Source organism: Talpa occidentalis, unplaced genomic scaffold (genome assembly GCF_014898055.3).
Source record: "Talpa occidentalis isolate TD23 unplaced genomic scaffold, MPIMG_talOcc4v2.1 talOcc4.5, whole genome shotgun sequence".
NCBI classification, from domain to species: domain Eukaryota; kingdom Metazoa; phylum Chordata; class Mammalia; order Eulipotyphla; family Talpidae; genus Talpa; species Talpa occidentalis.
In genome coordinates, this window is record NW_023604861.1 from 33,409,448 (window position 1) to 33,430,965 (window position 21,518).

Below are 21,518 nucleotides of genomic sequence, written 5' to 3' on the forward strand. Positions count from 1 at the left end.
CTTGAAAGATTCACTGTATCTTTCATCAGGAAGAGGATGCCTGTTTTTTATTCAAATTATACGTGAAAGAAAAAGCTACAACATCTTCCAGTTTTAAATAATTTTGCTATCAAAAATATTTTGCTATTTTTTCTGTCATATCCTTATCCTATTGGTTATTTGGCTTCAGGTTGTTTTTTGCAAGAAATATGTCAAATTGTAAATTGGTTTATTCTATAATTACAGGGAGTGGCTTCAGTATGCATAATTGTTATTCTATAGAAGGCAATTAGTATGAGGTTAATACCAAATGAACAAGAAAGATAACATTCAGCAAATAAAACATACAGTAAAACAATGTATATAATAGAGCATTGGTTTTATTGATGGCAAAGGAAAAAATTCTTTCACTTGTAAAAAGTATTTCCTTTACTTAACCAGGTACTTTTCCCTATTCTTTGTGTGCGTTGAATTGTTTCCTCCCCAAATCAGGTTTGTTGTCCAAAATCTAGTATTTCCCATCGTATTCTGAAGGGAAAGCAGATCCATAAGGAGGTTTTGACCAGGATGTTTCAGTCAACATCTCCTTTCTTCACAAAGACTCTATTTAAAAAAGAGAGAAGAAGGTGAAATTGGACCCTCATATTGACTTTTCCATACTCAAGATAGACTTCTGCTAAAACATGTCTGTGAAGTGCTTGTATAAATATCAATAGATCTCATGTAGAATAAACTGGACACTGCTGTCTAGTTTATAAATAATTTCTATGGAATAATAATGTAAACCAAAAGCAAAAACATTCAAGATAATATTTTCTTTTATAAATTCTTAAAGTACATCTCTGTCACTGTTGGCACCTTTATTACTAGCATGCTGATTTCAGCAATTTAGGTTGACTGAAAAGTTTGTAATAGAGAATAACCTTAAAAAAAAGGCAACCTGCCCAAGAAGTACTTCTCCCTCCATCCTACCAACACCCACTTCTCCTTTGAAAACTTCTGGATTGGTTTAATCTGCCAGATCTTTTATTTTATTCTGCCACCTCTTCCTGTGTGCCCCCCACTGTTAGCAGGTACCACACTAGATGAGCCACTTTTTGGTGGTGACAATAGAAAGAGCTGAGAGAAGTGGTGAGAGAAATCCTGTTTGCTTCAGTTGTGTTTCAGCTTCATAAAAGAATGCCAAGGCAGGAACAGGTAGGGTTCCCAAGGCAGCATACAAATAGCTCATAAATCTTCTGAAGTAAATAGTCTCCTGTTTAGAAAATAAAGAGCTTTGGGTTCCATTATTCTCTCATAATGCCTATTCTGCTGGCATTGTGGGGCTCTATAAAAGCTATCTTTATAGTGATCTTTCCCTGACCTTAATTTGAAAAATTCTGCAAAGGTACACTGGACAAAATTGTAGGAAAATACCCCACAAAACCCAACATTAAAAAATAGATCTTTTACCAGTAATAATGGTGTTTTTAATGATGGACCTTAGAAAACAAAGTCATGGCATTTATGCAGTTGTCTCTGCTTAGTGATTAGTTTCAAAGCATCTGGGGTTTCTGGTTAATAAGTGAAACTGTGAAGACCAGTCTTTTATCAAACAAGTAAACTAGAAATGAAACTCCCAGTGAGTGCATATTTAATACACCGCTTTACGTGCTGGATGGCACTAAGGAGTTTTGCGCTGATGTGTCTTACAAATTCTTCCCACACAGGCTATTTCTCTTTTCATAGCAGTACGTGAAACTTTACCACTCTGACTAGACCACTGCAATAGCCTCTTAGATTCTTTACCTCTTAGTGCTGTACCCTACAGCAGAATTTCTCAAGCTTAATTTTGATGAGTCTTATTTAGAAATTCATGATATCATTAACCATATCAAAATCAAACTTTTGATGAGAGTAAGACACATTGTTGCTGCCATTTTTAACACCCATTGTGTTGGTTCAGATATTCTCTTGTACAGTTGGAAACGGCTTACTGTGGATTCTTATTCCTGTCTTTAAGGTTTCTTCAGAATGTCTTCAGAGGATTCTACCATACTATGAAAATGAAACTTAAAATTCATTTCTGAGATCTCCTTCTACTACATGATATGTAGTTCCTAGGAGTCCAACATTCAAATCCAATATTCAAATCCAGAACTAAAGCTTCAGTTTTGCCAACTGAAGAACTATGGGTCATTCTCCATCCACAGCTACTCATATGTCTATGTTTTCTATAACAACTACGATGATTCCAGGAACTAGAACTTTGAAGTTTGGGTCCTATCTTCCTTCAAGGCTTGAACCTGACTTCCCACCAGTTTTTCTCAGACTTGGGCCTATTTCTTATATTACTCCATGAGAATTTCTTCTGTTACCTAGCCCTGACTCCTTGGTATCTTTTGTTTTTATTAGTTACTGATGTTTCCTTAGTAGATTTTGTTCCCTTGTTCTTGTTAGTAACTGATGTTATCCTTGGTTCAAGTAGAATCCAATTCTCTCTTTGGGAAAATATACATGTAGTGTAGGGTGGCAGTGATGGTATTATGAGGCCTTATTGAAAAAAAAAAAAAAAACTTTGTAGGTCATTCAAAGAAAAGGTAAAATACACATCAAAAACTTTATCAAAATATATTGATCTAATGAGCACTGCTACACAGCTAGATACTATGTGTCATCCATCATCTAGCAAAGTACATAAAAAAACAAAAAAAAATTGCCTATGAAATAATGTTTAAGTGGTAACAGAAATCACTTTATGTGTCCCTCACTATCTTGAGCAATTTTAGATTACGGAACCTTAGAAAAATTTCAGCTTATATTACAATTCGTACTTACATTAGGAAATCAAATGACTGCCTAAATGTATATCTTCCTTTTAAATTATTAAGCTAATCAAAACTAGGAATGAGGGGGAAAAAAGACAGTTTATTTTTTTCAAGAAGAAAATAACATTCAGTTGTGTGACAAGAAAAAAAAATATAATTCTTGTCATTGCTAAACCTCTCATTCAAAGAAAATATATAAAAGAGATATGGAATTCAACTTCATAATCCTACTCAATATGTTTGCATTAAAATAAAAATAAGTAACATACTTTTTACTTATTTTTACAGGTGTCTTACTTATTCATGTATTACTATAAATTTTGTGGTGAGAGGATTTTTAATGATACCATCATGGGACTGCACCCTCTACCTCATGCCAAAATTAATTTTTTAAGGTCCAAAATCCAAAATTTCAATGGCAGACAGTACAATCTAAAGCAACCGTCTGGGATGATAGAAGCTTTAACTCAAGGAACACAGAAAACCATTAAGATTATAAAGTTTAAATTGATTAGGAACAGTTTGTTTTGTACTATTTGATATGAATTAGCTATAGTGACATCAGAGCTATTTCCTTCTAAAAACATACTAAGAAATATAAAGTCTTTGTTCATCAAAATAAGATGTCTTAGTTTAGTTTCATGACTTTTTGGTTTTATTTCTTTTCCTTCCTATTGAAGATGATTTTCAGATAGCAATTCTGTGAAACTCTAAGATAAAAGTTTCTAGATTGATAGCATTGGGTCCAAAAATTAAATCTGAGTAAGTCATGTTGTCTTCATCCAATTCCCAAAGATAAGTTGAATAAGTTCCTCTTTCTTAAAAAGAATCAAAATTAATTAAACAATAAAAAATAAACTCAATTATCCATTTTACTCAGTTCTTTGCTTCCTTTTATTTTCTTCCTCCTTTCAAATTTAATAGTCAGGTTGAAGATTGTCATCACCTTCAATAATAGAGTGCAGGCATAGAGAACAAGATTAAATTAGAGATAGCATCTGTGGGGAAAGTTTTAGTGGGAAAGTAATATGTAACTATGGTATAACCTTACCTAATTTATAGTTGCAAGTTTTAAAACATCTTTTTTCCCATTATATTATTATAAAATATTAAGAGTTAGACTTACATATTCAACAGGAATAGCATCTTTTATTATATGAAAACCACCTTACAATGTTAACTTTACCTTTTCATGTTAGTTTCGAGCCCGGGGAGGTTGATAAAACTGCTGGGTTGGGCGAATGGATCGTCTTGGCTGGCCATCACCTCCTCTACGGAACTCAAGAGTTTGGTCGTAGGTGCCTTCTTCCTCCTATTTGCAAAGAGTAGTGATTTAACATGTTCAAAATAGCGCCAAGTTTCCTAAGTTAAATATACTTTATGGTCCCCATTTTGATATGCCCTCTTAAGCTGCCCTGGGATTCACATCTGTCAACTTTTATAATAGAGGGAGGCAAGGGAAAAGAGGGGGAAAAAAAGGTCCTTGGTAATGGAAGAATGAAATTTATAGTGGTAACAGAATCCAATTTAAATTCTAGAAAAGGAAGCTATTTCCACATAATAGCATAAATATCTCACCAAATGAACCAATGTGGTAAAAACATAAATGCAAGCATTATAATAAAATTTTTCTTGAATATTTAGGCTTCTAGTTATTTCTAAGTATTTATCATGGAAAAGGATTTTCGTCAGATATGAAAAAGGGTTTGAAGAGCCAGAGAGTGTTCACCAGCTGTCTGTCCTCATCTGATGAAATCTCCAACATCGTTAAGAACCTTACATCTAGAGACAGGAAAAAATAATGAATTGGAATGAGGAGGGGAATACAATTTACATATAAAGAAAGCTTCATGCAAGACATAGCAATCACCATCGTAAAACACAAACTATTTTCTTCTCCTTTTCTTTCTTACTGAAAGGGCAGATCTATCAGGTCAAGGGATAGCATGGGTAAATTAGGATAAGCAGATTAGACAGCCGAAAGAGTATAGTTAATTATAATATTTGAAAGGACTTAAAAGCAACAGAAATGTAGCCAAAAGCCACACTGGTTTCTTACTGAGTGCTGCCACCCTGTTATTTTAGTGTTTTTAAATTAATGTTCCCTTTTAAATACAGGGAGTGGGGGGAATTGGCTTTCAGTTTTATTTATGACACAGACAGCATCTATTTCAAAAGTTGAGTTAAAATTCCAACTGAATTATCAGAGTATAATAATTTGCATAATCTTGGAAATTTATCCTACTTCTTCCTCATCCTTTTATTTTTGAATCTTCTTTCCCAAAAGACTGCTACCTTTGACCCTGTAAATAACACAGGCAATTACATAAAAGACTTGAGTTCTATTCTCTAAATTCACAGATCCAACTACACAATTTTACCTGATTGAAGCAGAGACCTGTTAAGGTAATTTGATCAAATCCTATTTAGAAATTATATTTAATATTTGGCATGAACGTAATTCTCATTATTAGAATTCATCCATGTTATTCTTATCATTCTTTCCATTTTATACAAAGGACAATGAAGCCCAGGAAAGTTTTGGGACTTTGTCCTAGTATTTCTAAGGCAACCTGGGTTTTGATTTAAATATTGATGCTTACAACCACAACTCTTGGTCTACATCTAAAAGAAATAAATAAACCAATAGCCAAAAATTAATGATAATCTTTAGAGGACCATCATCACTGAAATAATAGGATGGAGAAATTCATATTATATTCAAATATATTTGACAATATATCTGGCATAACTCAACAACTACCTTTTAGAGAAAAGCTTTCAAAAAGCTCTCCTTTCCCTATGTATCTTTTGTTAACAATCTCAAGTGATTAGGAGGATCAGCTATAATGTCTATAATTTAGTAAAGCAATTAAAATGCAGGAAGAAAACTGGAAAATGTGATCAGGAAATGAGAATTTTTTTATTATTCTGGTCACTGTTCTGAATGAAGATTATCAAATATTACAGCTAAATTTGAAAGGGAGTTATTTAAGTTTATGACCTGTAACACATTTGAATCTTTGCATATTAACTGCATAAGATAAACAAATATTTGGTACTATAGTAGATGAAGTAATTATTTTAAGAATTAGAATAGAATGTTCTTTTTCTTCACGATGAGCAACAGAACTGCCAGAAGACATCTAAAAATTTGTATTTTGTCAATAAAATACACTGTTAAAGGTAGGATGCTACTTTTACTGGGTGAGCTAGATTTATATAATAGGACATTGCTATTTAAAAAGCTGTCTCTACTGTGTTTAAAATAGTCACAGTCTACACTACCTAGAGCCAATTAAATGGTTTTATAGAGATGACCAACTCTAAGATCCTTTTCACATTATTTGATGTTATCACAATCTTTTTGAACAAAGTGGAAACAAAAAAATTAAAGTTGATTCTGATAGCTTTGTTTTCAGTTATTGTCAAAAACATAATCTTGCTTTTTTAACTTTTAAAAATTCCTCTAACAGTGGTTGAGAGCAAACCTGGTTTCCCACCAAAACTACTTCCTGTGGTCTAATAGCTAGTAATTTTTAGCTCTAAATACCTTTTTCCATTTTATGTAACACATATTTTAATTTAACAGAGCAGATAGTCTGGAGTCATCTTTGAATGAAATTTATACTTTGTTCTTCTAACCTATCTTTTTCCTTTAGGTTCACTACTATGTAACATTTAAAACTCAAAAAAATTAAATTTCATAGTTAATGAACATAATCAAAAAAATCTGACACTGTTTGAGCTGAAACGGTCCTGGAAAGCCATCTATCTCTTTAGATTTTGACAGATGAGGAATCTCTAAACCAGAAAGGGGATGTGATTTTCCCAAGTACAGAGCTTATTAGAGTGAGTTCAGACCAGGGCCATTTTGTTTCTCTCTCAGGCAAGAGTCTCTAAAAGATTTGTGATTACTTTCATAAACTGGAACTGTCCAAGTTTCTGAGATTTAGAACCATTTTATTGGGACTCAGATGTTCTGCTTACCTCAGTCATGCTAACAAGATGATTTAAAAGTAATAATATTCAAAATGCACTCTCTTTTCATGCCAATATTTACTAGTTTATTGACCTTTTTTAATGAAAAAATACAAATTGCAATAGTCATTGTGACACCAAGTATGAATGATATTTAAAAGAAAAAAAAAAAGGTCACAGCACCAATGCAAAAAGGAAATTCACAACTTTGTCTATAAAACACATTTGACAGATCACAACATCCTCCCTGCATGTCATTTTCAGTCTCACTAGTGCATACTGCACCTGAAGTGAGAACACACACACACATATTCCCTTGACTATAAAAAGCTATTACACAAAAACTCATTGTAAATCAGTTACTTGGAACTTGGAACATACCTCGGTAGGAGTTATGACACACACTTAAATAGAGTCAGGTTCTCACTTCCATAAATAGCATGGTGAAGTGCAGTTAGTATGCAAACCCATACTCTAAGTAAGGTGCTAGGTCAGTGGTTCTCAACTGTAGTGACTCTGCCCCTCAGGGGGCATTAGGTAATGTCTAGGGACATTTGGACTGGCCACAACTGAGGGGTGTTACTGAGATCTGGTGGGTTTGGAGACATTTATGGTTATTATAAACTTAGGGGGTATAAACTGTGTGGCAAGGAATTGTTATTACATTTAAGGGTAGAGGGCAAGGACACTGCTACACCTCCTACACTGCACGGGAAAGCCCATACAAATAATGATCCAGTTCAAATGCCAACAGTGCTAGGGTTGTGAAATCCTAGGCTAGGCAAATGAAGGAAGAGGAAACTTAGAGGTTGCAAGTGCCAGGGCACCCTGAAAAATAATTCTGAAATTCAGGAAGTTCAAGTCTGGCAACCTGTCCCTTTTTATTGGTATTTCTTCTTCTGCCTCTGCTTCTGAGGCCTAAATGCTGATTCAGTTCTCCATAGAACTTCATTGTATGAGGTGGGGGGCAGGTCTCCATTTGCTAACAATACAACATTTTCCTCTGTTTCAGTTAAATGTTCATATTAACCTTCTGAATTGTCTTATCTGAATTAAAATGCTGCAGTCCCTTCAGCACATTACCAAGGTCATAATTTTGTGAAGAGACAATGAGAGATTATTTGTTTGGTAGGGCTAGGGAGTAGAGATGGCAATTCCCTTTATAAAACAAAACTTAGAAAAACTTATTGTCACCTGTCATTTAATAGCAATTCTGGTATATAATTTAACAAAACTTCTAATCAGTTCCTTCTGGACAGAATCTATTTAGATAACTCACAAAAACATAAGATAGTATATTAAATTCATATCACATAGCCTCAATAATTCTGCAAGTTTAGGATAATTTGAACAATGAAATACAAATGAGTATATGTCTCCTTCAGTGGCTGACATATGAACTACTTAGTCTATGTATTTCTAAGTCATTTCATCTGACTGGTTAGCTTGTATAGTCAGTTTTTAGAAATATAAGCTAATTTTAATATAAAACCCAAGCAAACAACCATATTAAAAACAAATCTGTGAAACTATGGAGACAGTAAAAAGATCAATGGTTGCCAAGGGTCAGAGAGAGACAAAAGGATGAATAAACAGAATACAAGCTATTTTTTTAAAGATTTATTTATTTATGCACACAAGAACTGGGGTATGGGCCAGAGATGCAGGGGTTGAGAGGATTCACCAGAGACAGAGTGGGGAACAGAACAGGCAGACTGACTGAAACACACTGCTGAGGGGAGCAGTGGAGGAGACAGGAGAGGTCTGCTACGCCATGTGGGTCACCTCTCTGGCAGGAGATCAAACCCGTAATGCATTGGCTGTGGACAGCTTCATAGGTTGTGTCTTAACCCCTTGCGCCATCAGGGAGGCCCCAATATAGGCTATTTTAAGGGCAGTGAAACTATTGTGTATAATCATATTATGGTGGATATGTGTAATACATTTGCCCAAAACCATAGAACATATAAAAGGGAACCATGATGAAAACTATAGACTCTGGCTGATAAAGATGTGACAATGTAGGTTTATCACTTACAACAAATGTGCTACTCTGTTAAAGGATGTTAATAAGGGGGAAGCTATGCATGTGTTGGGGGAGAGAGGATATATAGTAAGTCTCTGAACCTTCCAATCAGTACTGATGTGAATCTAAAACTACTCTTAAAAATAAAGCCTATTAAAAACAAAAAGGTATAAAATAGGCTATGCCAATAGGATATATCGTGCCTCACAGAGTGCCGACATGGTAGGTCTTTAACATGATGAAATATTTGTTGTATTACCTTATTAAAATGGCCTATCTCAATCCATTCAGATTCTTCCTGTAGTTATAAGTAAATAGAATATAATAATTAAATTTCTTTCATCTACGGGATGGCATGAAGATTAATGTGTGAAAACCACTTTGAAGATTATTAAGCTTTCTGAAGTGGCTCTAGGTTGCATTTACTTATTCCCAGGGTATTTATAGTATTTCCTCTCTTAGTCATCATTACAAAACTTCTATCTTGGATTTTACTTTTCAGTCCAAATAATGAAATAGAATATCTCTGCCCCATTCAGAAATGAAAAAAAAAAAAAAAAAAAAACCAAACAATCATGTAATGGATTCCAAAAGTAGAACCTAGGGCATTTCAAAGTGATCTATTTTAGATTGACTTTAGATTGACTATACTAACACCCTATTACATTAGAGTAACCAAAATTTCAAAGTAAAAGCTGGGTCAACTCTTTTTTCCTATGAAGATCATGAAAATTGTTTGTGCTCATAGCACATGTATTATGATTAACAGTCAACCATAGTTTACCAATTATCCTTGTTTAAGAAATATATTCCAATTTAAAATACAGCTCTAGCACAAAATAAACTGGGCCCATGGTAGCCTGGAGCCACAGACTATAAAAAAAGGAAGTTTCTATAGAGAATAGTTCAACTAAGAAGTTATTATTTGCTCACACAATCAGTTCCATAATTGGAGCTAGAACACAGGTCATATGATTCATAGTTCTATCTGCACTTCACTATGTTTCTGAGAATGAAGGCAATACACACAGTTAAAATGAACTGGAAGACAGTCTGAGATAATTTAATGGAACTGATTTAAAGATGTAAAAATTATTATTATTTATTTATGAATAAATATAGCACTCTTCTTCAAATGAAACTGCATATAGAATTCCAACATAAAATAGATGGGTTCAGGTTAAAGTGGGTGTTTTTATATGTGAACATGAGCAGTATCCCCTTGGCTTTCTCTTCTTCAGACCGTTTAAGCTCTGTAAACCCCTAAGGCACAAAATTAAAAACTGAACCTTGGTCAACTGCTGCTATACATTGGGAACCAGATGGGTGTAATGACTTGATTAATACAAGAACTCAAGCTAGTTGACGAACAGAGAGAAGGATGGCCTCTGTCTCTGAGTTCAGCACCCTTTTCCCTTTGCCTTCTAAACTCAGAGAAAACTAAACTCTTTTAATTTCTATAAATTAAGTATCTTATTTACTAATAAAAACTCACCTTCCGTACCTAAATGGGAAAAAAAAATCCTCAGACTTCATTAATATATTATTAAGTTATTATATATGATTTAAATAAGTAAACTTCATAATAGACTAATTTATTTGTTTGGAAACAGGTAAAGTAAGATTTCAAATAAGAATAAAATATCATGGAGTTCTGTAGTCTCCCTATCCTACCCTTCTCCTTAGAGTAGCTCAAAGATCATCTTTTAATATACACCATGTCCAGTAGTATTTTATTTAAACCAAATAGTTTTTTTTTACAAGTTTTTATGTGAGTGCAAGTCTTTACTTTTCTGGCTTACACACCCAGTGGTATAACTGCTGTGTCATATGGTAGCTATATGTTCAGGTTTCTAACTTAGGTAATATTGGGGTACTCCCATCAGGTATTACCACCATAGTGAACCCATCAACCACCCATATTCCACCACCACAGGCCATTGTGCTTCCTCCCACTTTGTTCTTACTCCTCCCCAATTTACTCCCCTCTTGGTTAAACCAATTAGCTTATAGCAGAAAAGGAAAAAAATAAAAATAAAAAAAACCAACACTGATTCAAGACAAAAAAAAAAAATCTGACCTAAAATTAAATTACTGTTCCAAAATGCATGGTTGACATAGTATACTGTTTTCATTCCTATATTATGCAGAATTTCAGGAGCCATGAGACATTTTACTGTGGTTATAATTTTCTAATTTTCTATTTTTAGAAAGGAGTTTATTCTCTAAAGTTACACAAAAATTGAAATTGTTGATTATTCTATATATTAAGAAATCATCTGAATACCTATTTCAAGCATTTTACTATGTTTGCCAACTAAAACACAATCTAAACAAAACAACTAAACTTTAACATGGAAGAAAAAATGACAGTGAAAGCAAATATAATACTCTTCATTATTGTACTTCCTCTAACATAAAAATCTTATACCCTTTAATGCAAAGTAAACAAGCTATTTTTTGGAAGCTCAGTCACTTGTGAAAATTCAACTAAACATCAAAGGGTTATATCCATATTTTAACTAGCAGGATATAGCACACTTTCATACACACACACACACACACACACACACACACACACACACACACACACTGTAAACATGTCACACTTTTCAAATTCCAAAAGATGAAAGCACAGATATTCTGCCATTGAAAAACATACCTGAGTTTACTTATAACTTGTAAAAGAAAAAGGGAATGAACATTTATTTCACTGTGTGCCTAATATTTTACATTTTATTTCATTATTCTTTACAGGGATGCCCTGAAATATTTAATCTCATCATTCCATAAATGATGAAACTAAGGCTCAGAATAACTTACCCAAAGATAGATAAGTGGTCACACTTTAATAAGACCTCTGGTGTGTATGCTTTGAAGTTCTTCCCATTGTATCACATAGCCTATGGTTAGGTTTCTTGCTTCAGACAGTTTTAACTTTTTCTAACAGTTAGCTTATGCTCAATTTTAAATAAATTAGTGGTTCAGCCAAAAGACTAGTATAAATATCACTTAAAGGTCACTATTGAAACTTAGGTGGTAAACTCAATGCAATATATAACACATCGCTTTCCAGTGATACACTCCTGAAATGTATATAATATACATTTCTAATTCAAAGTTACTTCAATTGAAAATAAAAAAACAGGTCATTATCTTTGTCCAAATACTATAATGAAATCCAAGAATGAATATAGGATTTATAACAATATGTACCTCTCTAAAACTCACTGCATGTTTTAGCTAAAAGTTAAATGGAATCTAAAAGCTTGTCCTGAAATCAGGGCAGGGAGCGTGTTCTTCCTCCAAAAAATGCCAATCTACTAAAAGATTTCCTAGAGAGACAGTTATCATGGCATTAGTGTTTAAGACTTCAGTCCCTTAAGTAAAATCTGAATCTGAATTTAGACTCTACCACACACTTCCAAAGTGTGTTACTTAACTTTTCAATATACCAGTTTTCTCACATAAAAAAACAATGATGAAACCATAGGTTTACAAATAGACTTGTAAGAGAGAATACAATAAAGAGTGAACAAACAAGCCATGCATGTTGCCTACTGTCTGAATTTCATGCCTGCTTCAATTAAACTACCTAGATTCACAGATTTTGCTAAAAATAAGGAACTCTGTTCTATGAATATGTCCTTACTTGTTTTGGGCAGATAAGGAATGGTGGGAAATTTACTGGGAAAAAATGTCAATGTAAAGAGAAAGATTCTTGCTATTTGCTTTATTTCTCCTGAAACACAAAAACTATAAACAAAAATAATGTTACATTACAAATTAATCTATTGTTACCATTGTTTTTGTTTCCTATAAGGAGGTATCTCTTTTAATTATAGAGAGAAGGGGCAAACTGAACATGAAGGAGAAAATTAGCAATGAATTTCAAATAACTCAAAATGGTTACTCAAAAGTGATAGAGGTTATTTACATAAATCTTGAATATTTTAAGATAAATTTCTTTAAAAAACTTGCTTTTAGACTATATCCTCAAAATTTTAGCAAATGCCATAAAAAGAAACTAATTAGAAATAATTTAAAAATGTGGAAGCATTGCAATGATGATTAATAATGGAAAATGCCAATCTATGCCTGTTGATAGGTTTTCAGGTCAATGTCTATAAATTATCTTTCTGAAAACAACTGCTTTCCCAAAAATGCCAATTTAATAAATATGATTTGGAATATTTTATGGTTTAGACAGATGAGAGAATGATCACAGTGGTCAATCATTTCTTTCACTCTGATAATTTGTATCATTTTTATGTATTAAATTGATAGGCTAATATAACTAATTCTTATTAACTAATTAACTAATTCTCACTCTGAAATAATAATTACATCATAAAACCAGACTGCTTTTTACACTAAAACAGTCAACCCAATGCATTTTATATAACTGACCACTTGAAACACATATAGTATGCTGCAGTGATTTGTAATTTAGGTTTAAGAAACAGAATTAGAAAAAACACTCCATGTATACTGACAAAATACAGTCCAAATCTTTGCCATTAAAAAGTACTAAAGGTTGGAGTGAGTAGGGGAAATGTCTTGACATGCTTTATGTATCTGTAAGAAAAAATATGTATTATAAAAATAGAATCGCCCTTTTGTGAAAGTTAAGGAACATAAGACTGATAGGAAAAGAATTAAAAATTTAAATCTTAAAGCAGACAGAGGTCCAATGTAACAAACATTTTACATTTAATCCCATTCAGATCCAAGAACTCATACCAACAATGTCTGCACAATGAACTAAAAGTATTTTTCTTAGTGAAATATAAAAAGATGCTTAAAGATCTTTATAAATTATAGGTTAGCTAATAAAGCCATAGTTTTAGAAATGTGAAGTATCCCAGAAATCAATGCTCTGATCTCATCTGCTATATAAAATGCATTCATCACATCATACACAGATAGTTCCACCTCCATCAAAGAAGTTCAGGCTTCCTTGGGCAGCCAACACTAATGCTCTGAATATTCGTCACTAGAATGTGCAAATCTACATTTCTGGAACTTTTAGCTACATTTTCTAGTTGAGTCTGTTTCCTTTGCCTCATGAAAAATCTAAAATATGATATAAAAATAAGTATTATGCCTTTTCTTAGTCTTCTATTTTCTAGAATCAAAAGACTCAGTTTCTGGAATCATTTGTCAAAAACTTTATTTCGAGAATCTCCCATCACCTTAATCATCTTTACTTTTACACATTTTAGTATTTACTATTCCATATAAACTAGTATTCAGAATAATATTCCAAGTATGGTCTGCTTAGAACATAATGCTATTATTTCCCACGATGAGCAAATCCTACTTATTATTCTATGAGTGCAATCTAACCTTGCATTAATGTTTTTAATAGCTGTTCAATCACTGTTTGCTTACACTGGTTTTTGTTACCAAGCAAAATCTATAGAGCCAAATTGCAGAGTGTATTTCACTCTATTTTAGAAGAGAATAATTTTCCTAACTCAAATGAAAAGTTTTAAATTTAACCAAAACTGAAGTCCCCACACTAACAAAAGGTGGTATTTTAGCACATAATTCCACTGGTGTATTCCAAGTAATTTTACAATATTAAGTCAATTTTTATGACAAGCTTTTTCTTGCCCCAGATTGGAAATTAGAGGCCATTATCTGAAAGAGTAACATCCTGATGGGCGATTTAAATGTATTTTAATCTTAAAACTACATTCTAGTGAAATACAGAAGGTGAAAAGAGACTCAGGGTATGACTAAACTCCTAGCAACAGAATAGTAGGTTAAAGAATAGGTCATATTATTATCGCTTCTCGGCCTTTTGGCTAAGATCATGTGTAAAGAATAGGTCATATTATTTGAGATCTCTGGCTACAAGTATTTTCACTTCACTATTTAAAATTATTCAATTCTTGAGAACTGAATGAACTAAATGGATGAAAGACGCTATTAAAATAGTACATCACAAACAGAAGAGGGTGGAGTACAGGGTGGGACAATGGGTGAAGAACGTGTAAGGGATGGTAGTGAGTAATTTGGCTTTGCTTTCTTTGTGTGTGTTTTAGTTAACTTTTTCTTAAAAAATTAAAAAAAAAAAACAAAATTATAAAACCAGTGTATCCCATATAAGTACAAACACTTCTATGCTAAATATTTATTTATATCTATCTGTATCTATAATTTCATTAACTCCCCACAAAAATCCTTATTAGGCTAGTATCGTTTCTTTGCATCTACAGATAAAGTGTAGGATCATGTGTCATGGTGTCAATGAGTCTAGAATCTGAATATCAATTCTGGCAATTTACTAACTCAGTGACTTTTTTTATAAGTTACTTAATGACTCTGAACCTATATTTATACTTTTCCTGCTGTGTAAAATGGTACAACTAATTATTTCATAGGGTTCTAGTGGTTAGCAAGTCAATTAATCCAATCAAGACATAAACATACTGCCTGGTGTGTGTACCAATCAAGCAAGTCTTGAACAGAAGGAATTCCAAAGTTTATATTCTCAACCATTTATCCTATCTTGCCTCAATAAGTTTCTATAGAAATACCATCTTGCTGTACTCTAAAAACAAATTACTCTTTGTATGTGTAAAGTAATGGATTTTTCCCCCTTCATATTGAGATCTCAAAACGTTCAGTATATGTGGAGCTAGCTTTTTATTTAAGCTATTCTTTTCTAGCTTAGCATACCTATTCAACAATTGACATTTAAATGACCAAAGAAATAAAAAGGTATCACAAAGATTTTCTTTATGATTAATAAGGAAGTCAAACTTAGTTGTATCTATTTAGGTAAAGGAAAATCTACAGTATATACCACCTTATTTAATTAAGATTTTTAAATATATTATATTTTGCTGTAATATCCTATTTCCTGGTTTATTGAAAATCAGGAACCATGTTTTGGTCACCTGAAATTTCAAACCTAAAACATCTAAAATGTTCAACAGAGGCTGGAAGCACTGATATACACACTCATTGGAGAGTCACTTCCTCATCATCTCACGCAAAGGGAGAACATAATAAATATTCCTTTCTATTAAATACATTACGTTCTTTTTGCTTTTCAAAAATAAGGCTATTTCTCTTTCTCCATTCAGCCATGGCTGGAACAATAAAAAGCTAGAACAAGTTAGGTAGGCATGAAGTCTCTGTATTACAGAGTGAAAAGATTTTCTTGATTTTTAAAAATATTTAGTATGTATCTTTCTGAAAAGTACTAAGGCAAAACAATCAAATATTTAAAAAATTCTAAATTCATCCATAAGATCATTTAAAGTGCATTCCTTTACGCATTTTAAAATACCTTCCTCTTCCTTTACCCACCCACAAACACAATGTAAGCTGTTTATCAAAATAAAAACAAATAGTTGTGCTAGCCTACCAGGGAGGGATAGTAAGATATCAGTGATAAAGACTATATTGTATAGTTGTAAAACTGAGAACCACTAAACTTAATGAGAAATTAATAGGACTAGGAAGTTTATGGTACTCTCAACAGTTTATAAATCCTCAGACTGTAAAACATATGATACATGGTCAAATTTCACTTTAACTATCTATGAATAAGGGCATCATAGTCTTTTAAAAGCTGAAATGAGGAAGAAAATCCTGTCAAAAGTTAAACATTAATTTATGCAAACTCCCAGTTTTGACAAGAATCCTGTCACTGCCAAGCAGCAGGTACAGACAGAAGATGCGCTGCAAAGTTTTGTGTTAGATATAAGATGAAGTCACCAATTTATGAAGGTTGCTCCAAACCTTAGGGTTTCAAAAGTGAAAAATGATTTTTAACAAAGAAATGATAGAAAATGATGAATCTTTTTATGAATTTGCAGGTAGTATTATTAACAAAATATAGCTATTTTGCTAGAAAAATTAGTTTACTTTAAAAAGAGCTATGGGTTTTTATAGTAAGGCTAGATTTTTAAGAGTTCTGAGACAGAAGTTCATTGTACTACTAGGATTTACATAGAAGATTTCAATAAAAAATATAAGAGGAAAAGAAATTAAGTTGATGAGCAGATAGTGCAAAGCAGCAGTCTGGGTTTCCTTCCAAGAGAAATAATGGGATGGATACCCAATTCCTGATTTGGAAAGGCCAATCAGTAGTTATTGCTGCAATCTAGAGTCAATAAACATTACTTTGAGGAAGTGAACAATAGGAGGGCTGCTCCTTTCAAATCCTTGAAGGAAAACTAAAGAAATGATATCACAGTAATTAAAAACTTAGATGCCAGGCATTTCAATCATTGAGTGACTGAATGGTTTGCTGAGCAGCTATTACATTCCTTACATCCACCCTAAAAGGTTGCATATTTTTACTGTTATTTTTTGGAGGAGAAAACAAAACTGAGGCAAAAAAAAGAAAAAACACTATATGTATCTTGACCAGGTTATGTTGGACGCTGAAGTCCATGCTCTTCCCACACATCCCAGTAGATGCAAAGGCTAAAGGAGAGAATTCAATTGATCATGTTAAACTCTTATTATATAATAAATATTTATTTATATAATAAACCTTAAATAAGGTTTATATAAATAGATCAAAATTAAGTAATAACATCATGAAATTTATAAAGCAAAGTGGGTATGACAGTATTTGGGTGCCATAGTTCTTACAGTAGAACTCATTATCCACAATGCTACCTACTCTGAGCACCATCTAGTCTGAATGACTCAATTGAGAGAATAAAGTACTCTGCATTGGCTATACTACCAATAAGCAGTTACTACACTTTCAATGAATTAATGTTAAGTGAAAAGCTTAGAATAATGTCTGGCACAAAATTAAGTATTCAATAAAGTGAGTTATTACTATTTCACCATTGAAAGTTCTATTCTTTACAATGCTACATACAATACAAACACTTACTCTTTTATTGATTTGAGTCAAGCAATTTGACTCTATTATCCCAGCGAATTATAGAAGCTGAGAACCTAACATACAATGCTAAACATGTCTTTATGTGGCACTTTACAAGGTGATTTTATAATTATTACAAAAGAGAGGCTGAGGATCTGGTCAATTAGCAACATGTTCATTTTTTTTCCATTGAAGAAAGAAGTAATTTTTTTTACTGAGACAAATCTTATCTTAGATTACCAAATACAGTAATTGTCTTTTATAATTCATCCATGGTAATTCCCCCTCTCCAACCACTTCCCCGCCCTGGTAACTATAGATACAAAGCATTGACTCTCCAGAGAACATAACCATGGAGAAAGAAAGTATAATAAAGTAGTAAATTCACCAATACAAATATTTTCACACCAATTTCTTTACATTAACTATTACACGTTCTAAGATATCCTCGAAGCCTTAAATATAAAAAGTTCTCTTTTATATATTTATTTGGCAAGATTTTACTTTAAGTAAGAACTTATAAGTATAATGCATTTTATAGAAGGGACAAAGGGTCTGTGAGGGGTTGGCCTCTTTAATGCCAAAACAAGAATATTTTATGGCAGTTTATAAATTAACTCTAAATAATAAATCATTAAGAGCATATATCCTTAAGAGGATTACCTAGTTTTTTACCTGGATTTTGTTACTCTTTATAAATGTCATGCAAAAAATTATGATGAGAATTTTAAAAAATTACTTTCTTCTTTAAAACTTTATCTAAGTTAGGAAAATCTCTCCCTATGAATGGGTCAGTAGCGGATGGAGAGGTCAATAGATGAGTTAAGTCTCATGAGATTAATTTTTTTTTAAAGATTTATTTCTTTTTAGGGCCTCCCCAGTGGCGCAGCGTTTTAGCGCTGGGTTGCGAAGCTGCCCGCAGCCTCTGTAGCACCGCTACGATCCCAGTCTGCCGGGCGAGGGTCCCACATGGTGTGCAGACCTCTCCTGCCGCCCACTGCTCCCCTCAGCAGTGTACTTTGTCAGTCTGCCTATTCTGCTCCCCGCTCTGACTCTGGTGAAATCTCTCACCCTCCCGCGCTTCTGACTGTACCCAGTGCTTGTATAAATAAATAATAAATCTTAAAAAAAAAAAAAGATTTATTTTCGATTTATACAAGAGCTGGGATACAGGCCAGAGGCGTGGGAGGTTGAGAGGATTCATCAGAGACAGAGCGGGGTGCAGAACAGGCAGACAGAAAGCACTGCAGAAGGGAGCAGCAGGCATGACAGGAGAGGTCTGTCACACCATGTGGGAATCTCCCTGGCTGGCTGGGAGTCGAACCCGTGCTGCAGAGGCTTTGGACAGCTTCACAGTGCTGCGCTCAACCTGCTGCACCACCGGGGAGGCCTAGATTAACTAGTTTTTAAAACAATTTTCTTCTTTAGTTCCTTTTCTCCTTATTGAGATAAGCTGATCTAAACAATTCAGTAATTATGAAAACTTTAAAAAAACTGTTATGTCATATGCTTATACCTGACATGTATGTACATACATGTACATGGAGTTAAGTACACACTAAACACTTTCAAATGTATCTGATGCATACTACCTGGAATGAAGATGAGCTAATAATGGCCTGAAACTTCGTTAACATTCCTATCTTACTTTTTAAGATTACTATCAATCTTACTAGTAAGAGCCTAGAACCATCTTTACAAGCATTTTCCAAAGGTCCTTGGCAATAATATAATATTTTATTTGGACTATCCTTTATGCAGACTTCATGACTGTGTAGACTTATTAACATCAGGTTCCTAATGAGTACCTTTACTGAACATTGGCTGAGTGGTTTAGTTGCTAATTGATTAATAAACAGAAAGTTCTCAATTTGTATATCCACTTGAACTTTTATTGGAGCTACTAGGTGATTAGAAACTGAAAATGGACTGTAATAGAATGCTATGGGCATGATATTTACTATGGGTTAAAATATTTTGCTGTGAAAATATATTGTTGGTCAGCTCTCTCCTGTTCTCGAGTGGTTTCTAAATCTTCATACCTCTTTTCAAAATTCCTCTCCTATATTCTTGACCTCACTGCTTTTGCCTCACAGAGAAGAGCCCATTAGTGAAGAATTATTCATACTTCCTTCCCTGAAACCTAACAACTTAATCTCTTGCATACCTACATACTTCTTGAACCTCCTCCCTCCTGTGTTCCTCAACATACCCAAAGTCACTTGTGATGGTATCCAACGTTCTCACCATGGCCCTTTAATCCTTACTCTTATTTTTACAATACTCCTTCTTTGTTTTACAGTGCTTTTGATGTAAACACACTTGAGTTTTTATAATGAGCAATTTCACTCTTAATTCTCATCTTTAATACTCATCTTTACAATCAAGATCTTAAAAAGTTTATTTTCTTATTTTCCATTCATAAGTTGTCTTATACATTTCATCATTCCAATGAGTCATTCATTTACTGTTACCAATCACCTGCTGATTGCCAAATGCAGCAATTTTCAATTCTTTCTTCCTTGACTTTTTCAACATTTTATATTGCAGACTCAGCACACCTCAACTCACAGCCCACTTTTCCACCTACTCTCTCTCCACCCTGGCTATATCTACTCAGTGTTCCTTCTCACCTTCATTTGAGAAATTCCCAGGCCCCTAAGCAATTTCACCCATACTCTCTACTTTTACAAAGACTCTGATGAGTCCAAAATCCTTGCCTCTGTTATGCAATAACTGGTTTCCATGTTCTCTGCTTTCACTGAAATCCAGTTTCTACACTACAGGCAAAAATCTCTTAAAGATCACCTCAAGCCATTCCCCTGAAAGTGTTTATTGTCCCCTATTCTGAGGAGAAAATTCACGTTACCAGAACCCACCTGGCTCTCTTGAACCTCCTTCCTCCTGTGTTCCTCAACATACCCAAAGTCACTTGTGATGGTATCCAACGTTCTCACTAAAGTCTCACCAACTTTCTCATCCCTTGACCCCATTGACTTTTGCAACCTCAATGACTGATTATCTGTCACATTCAACCTACACTGCTGCCAAAATACCACTCCCTATCATGCCCTCCTAGAGTTAGCCTGCCTTGTTTGGTCTCTCACTTTCTTCCTTTTTTCCCCCAGCTAAATTCTAACTGTTCTTCAAGACTGAAAAGACTCAGTTAAACCTCATACACTCAGATTTAACAAATATTTCTGTTTCAGATGCTGTTCTAAATGCTGGAGTATTACCTGACATAAAGAACCTGTTCTCACACTGATTGCACATGAGTTGCAGAGAGGGAGCAGGATATGCAAAAAATAAGGCTGGGCAAAAAGGATTCAGAGTTTATGTGATGGAGCAATGTCTCCTTATAATGGAATAGTTAGGAAAGGCCTTGCTTTTTTTTGATCCGTTCCAGACACATGTCACACTTGACTGAGCTAGGGGCTTTCTATATCTGCTCTGCTCACACTGAACAGATGTTGTTTTACTTACTAGACTCCTCAGCAACTCTGGGACTCCCTAAGGGTGGAGACTACTCATCTATTCATTCCCATTCTCTAGCATATAGTCACTTGAAGGAAATGTGTTTATGCCAGGCACTGCTCAGGTAGTAAAGTCACATAATATATGTTCAAGAAAGATTTTCTGAAATATAATAAATATATTTGAAATTATTAGTTAATAGGAAAACCTCATATAAAAATTTCACTTTATAGTTATTTTTTTTTTAAAGATTTATTTATTTATGCATACAAGAACTGGGGTACAGGCCAGAAGTGTGGGGGTGAGAGGATTCACCAGAGACGGAGTGGGGAACAAAACAGGCAGATCAACTGAAATACACTGCTGAGGGGAGCAGTGGGAGAGC

At 33.7% G+C, this 21,518-nt stretch overlaps 1 protein-coding gene across 4 annotated transcripts in view; it reads right to left on the minus strand.

The window, feature by feature from the left end:
* Positions 1-317: 317 nt before the first annotated feature.
* TDRD3 (tudor domain containing 3) overlaps positions 318-21,518 on the minus strand; it is a 132,619-nt gene continuing 111,418 nt past the window's right edge. For 2 of the 4 annotated variants that reach the window (XM_054701596.1, XM_054701597.1), the window contains exons 14-15: positions 3,973-4,098; positions 318-582 (exon numbers count right to left, since the gene is read on the minus strand). In XM_054701596.1, coding sequence (XP_054557571.1) covers positions 552-582; positions 3,973-4,098 — 157 coding nt within the window. In that variant the 3' untranslated portion in view covers positions 318-551. The other 2 variants (XM_037528970.2, XM_054701598.1) reach the window with 2 other exon arrangements.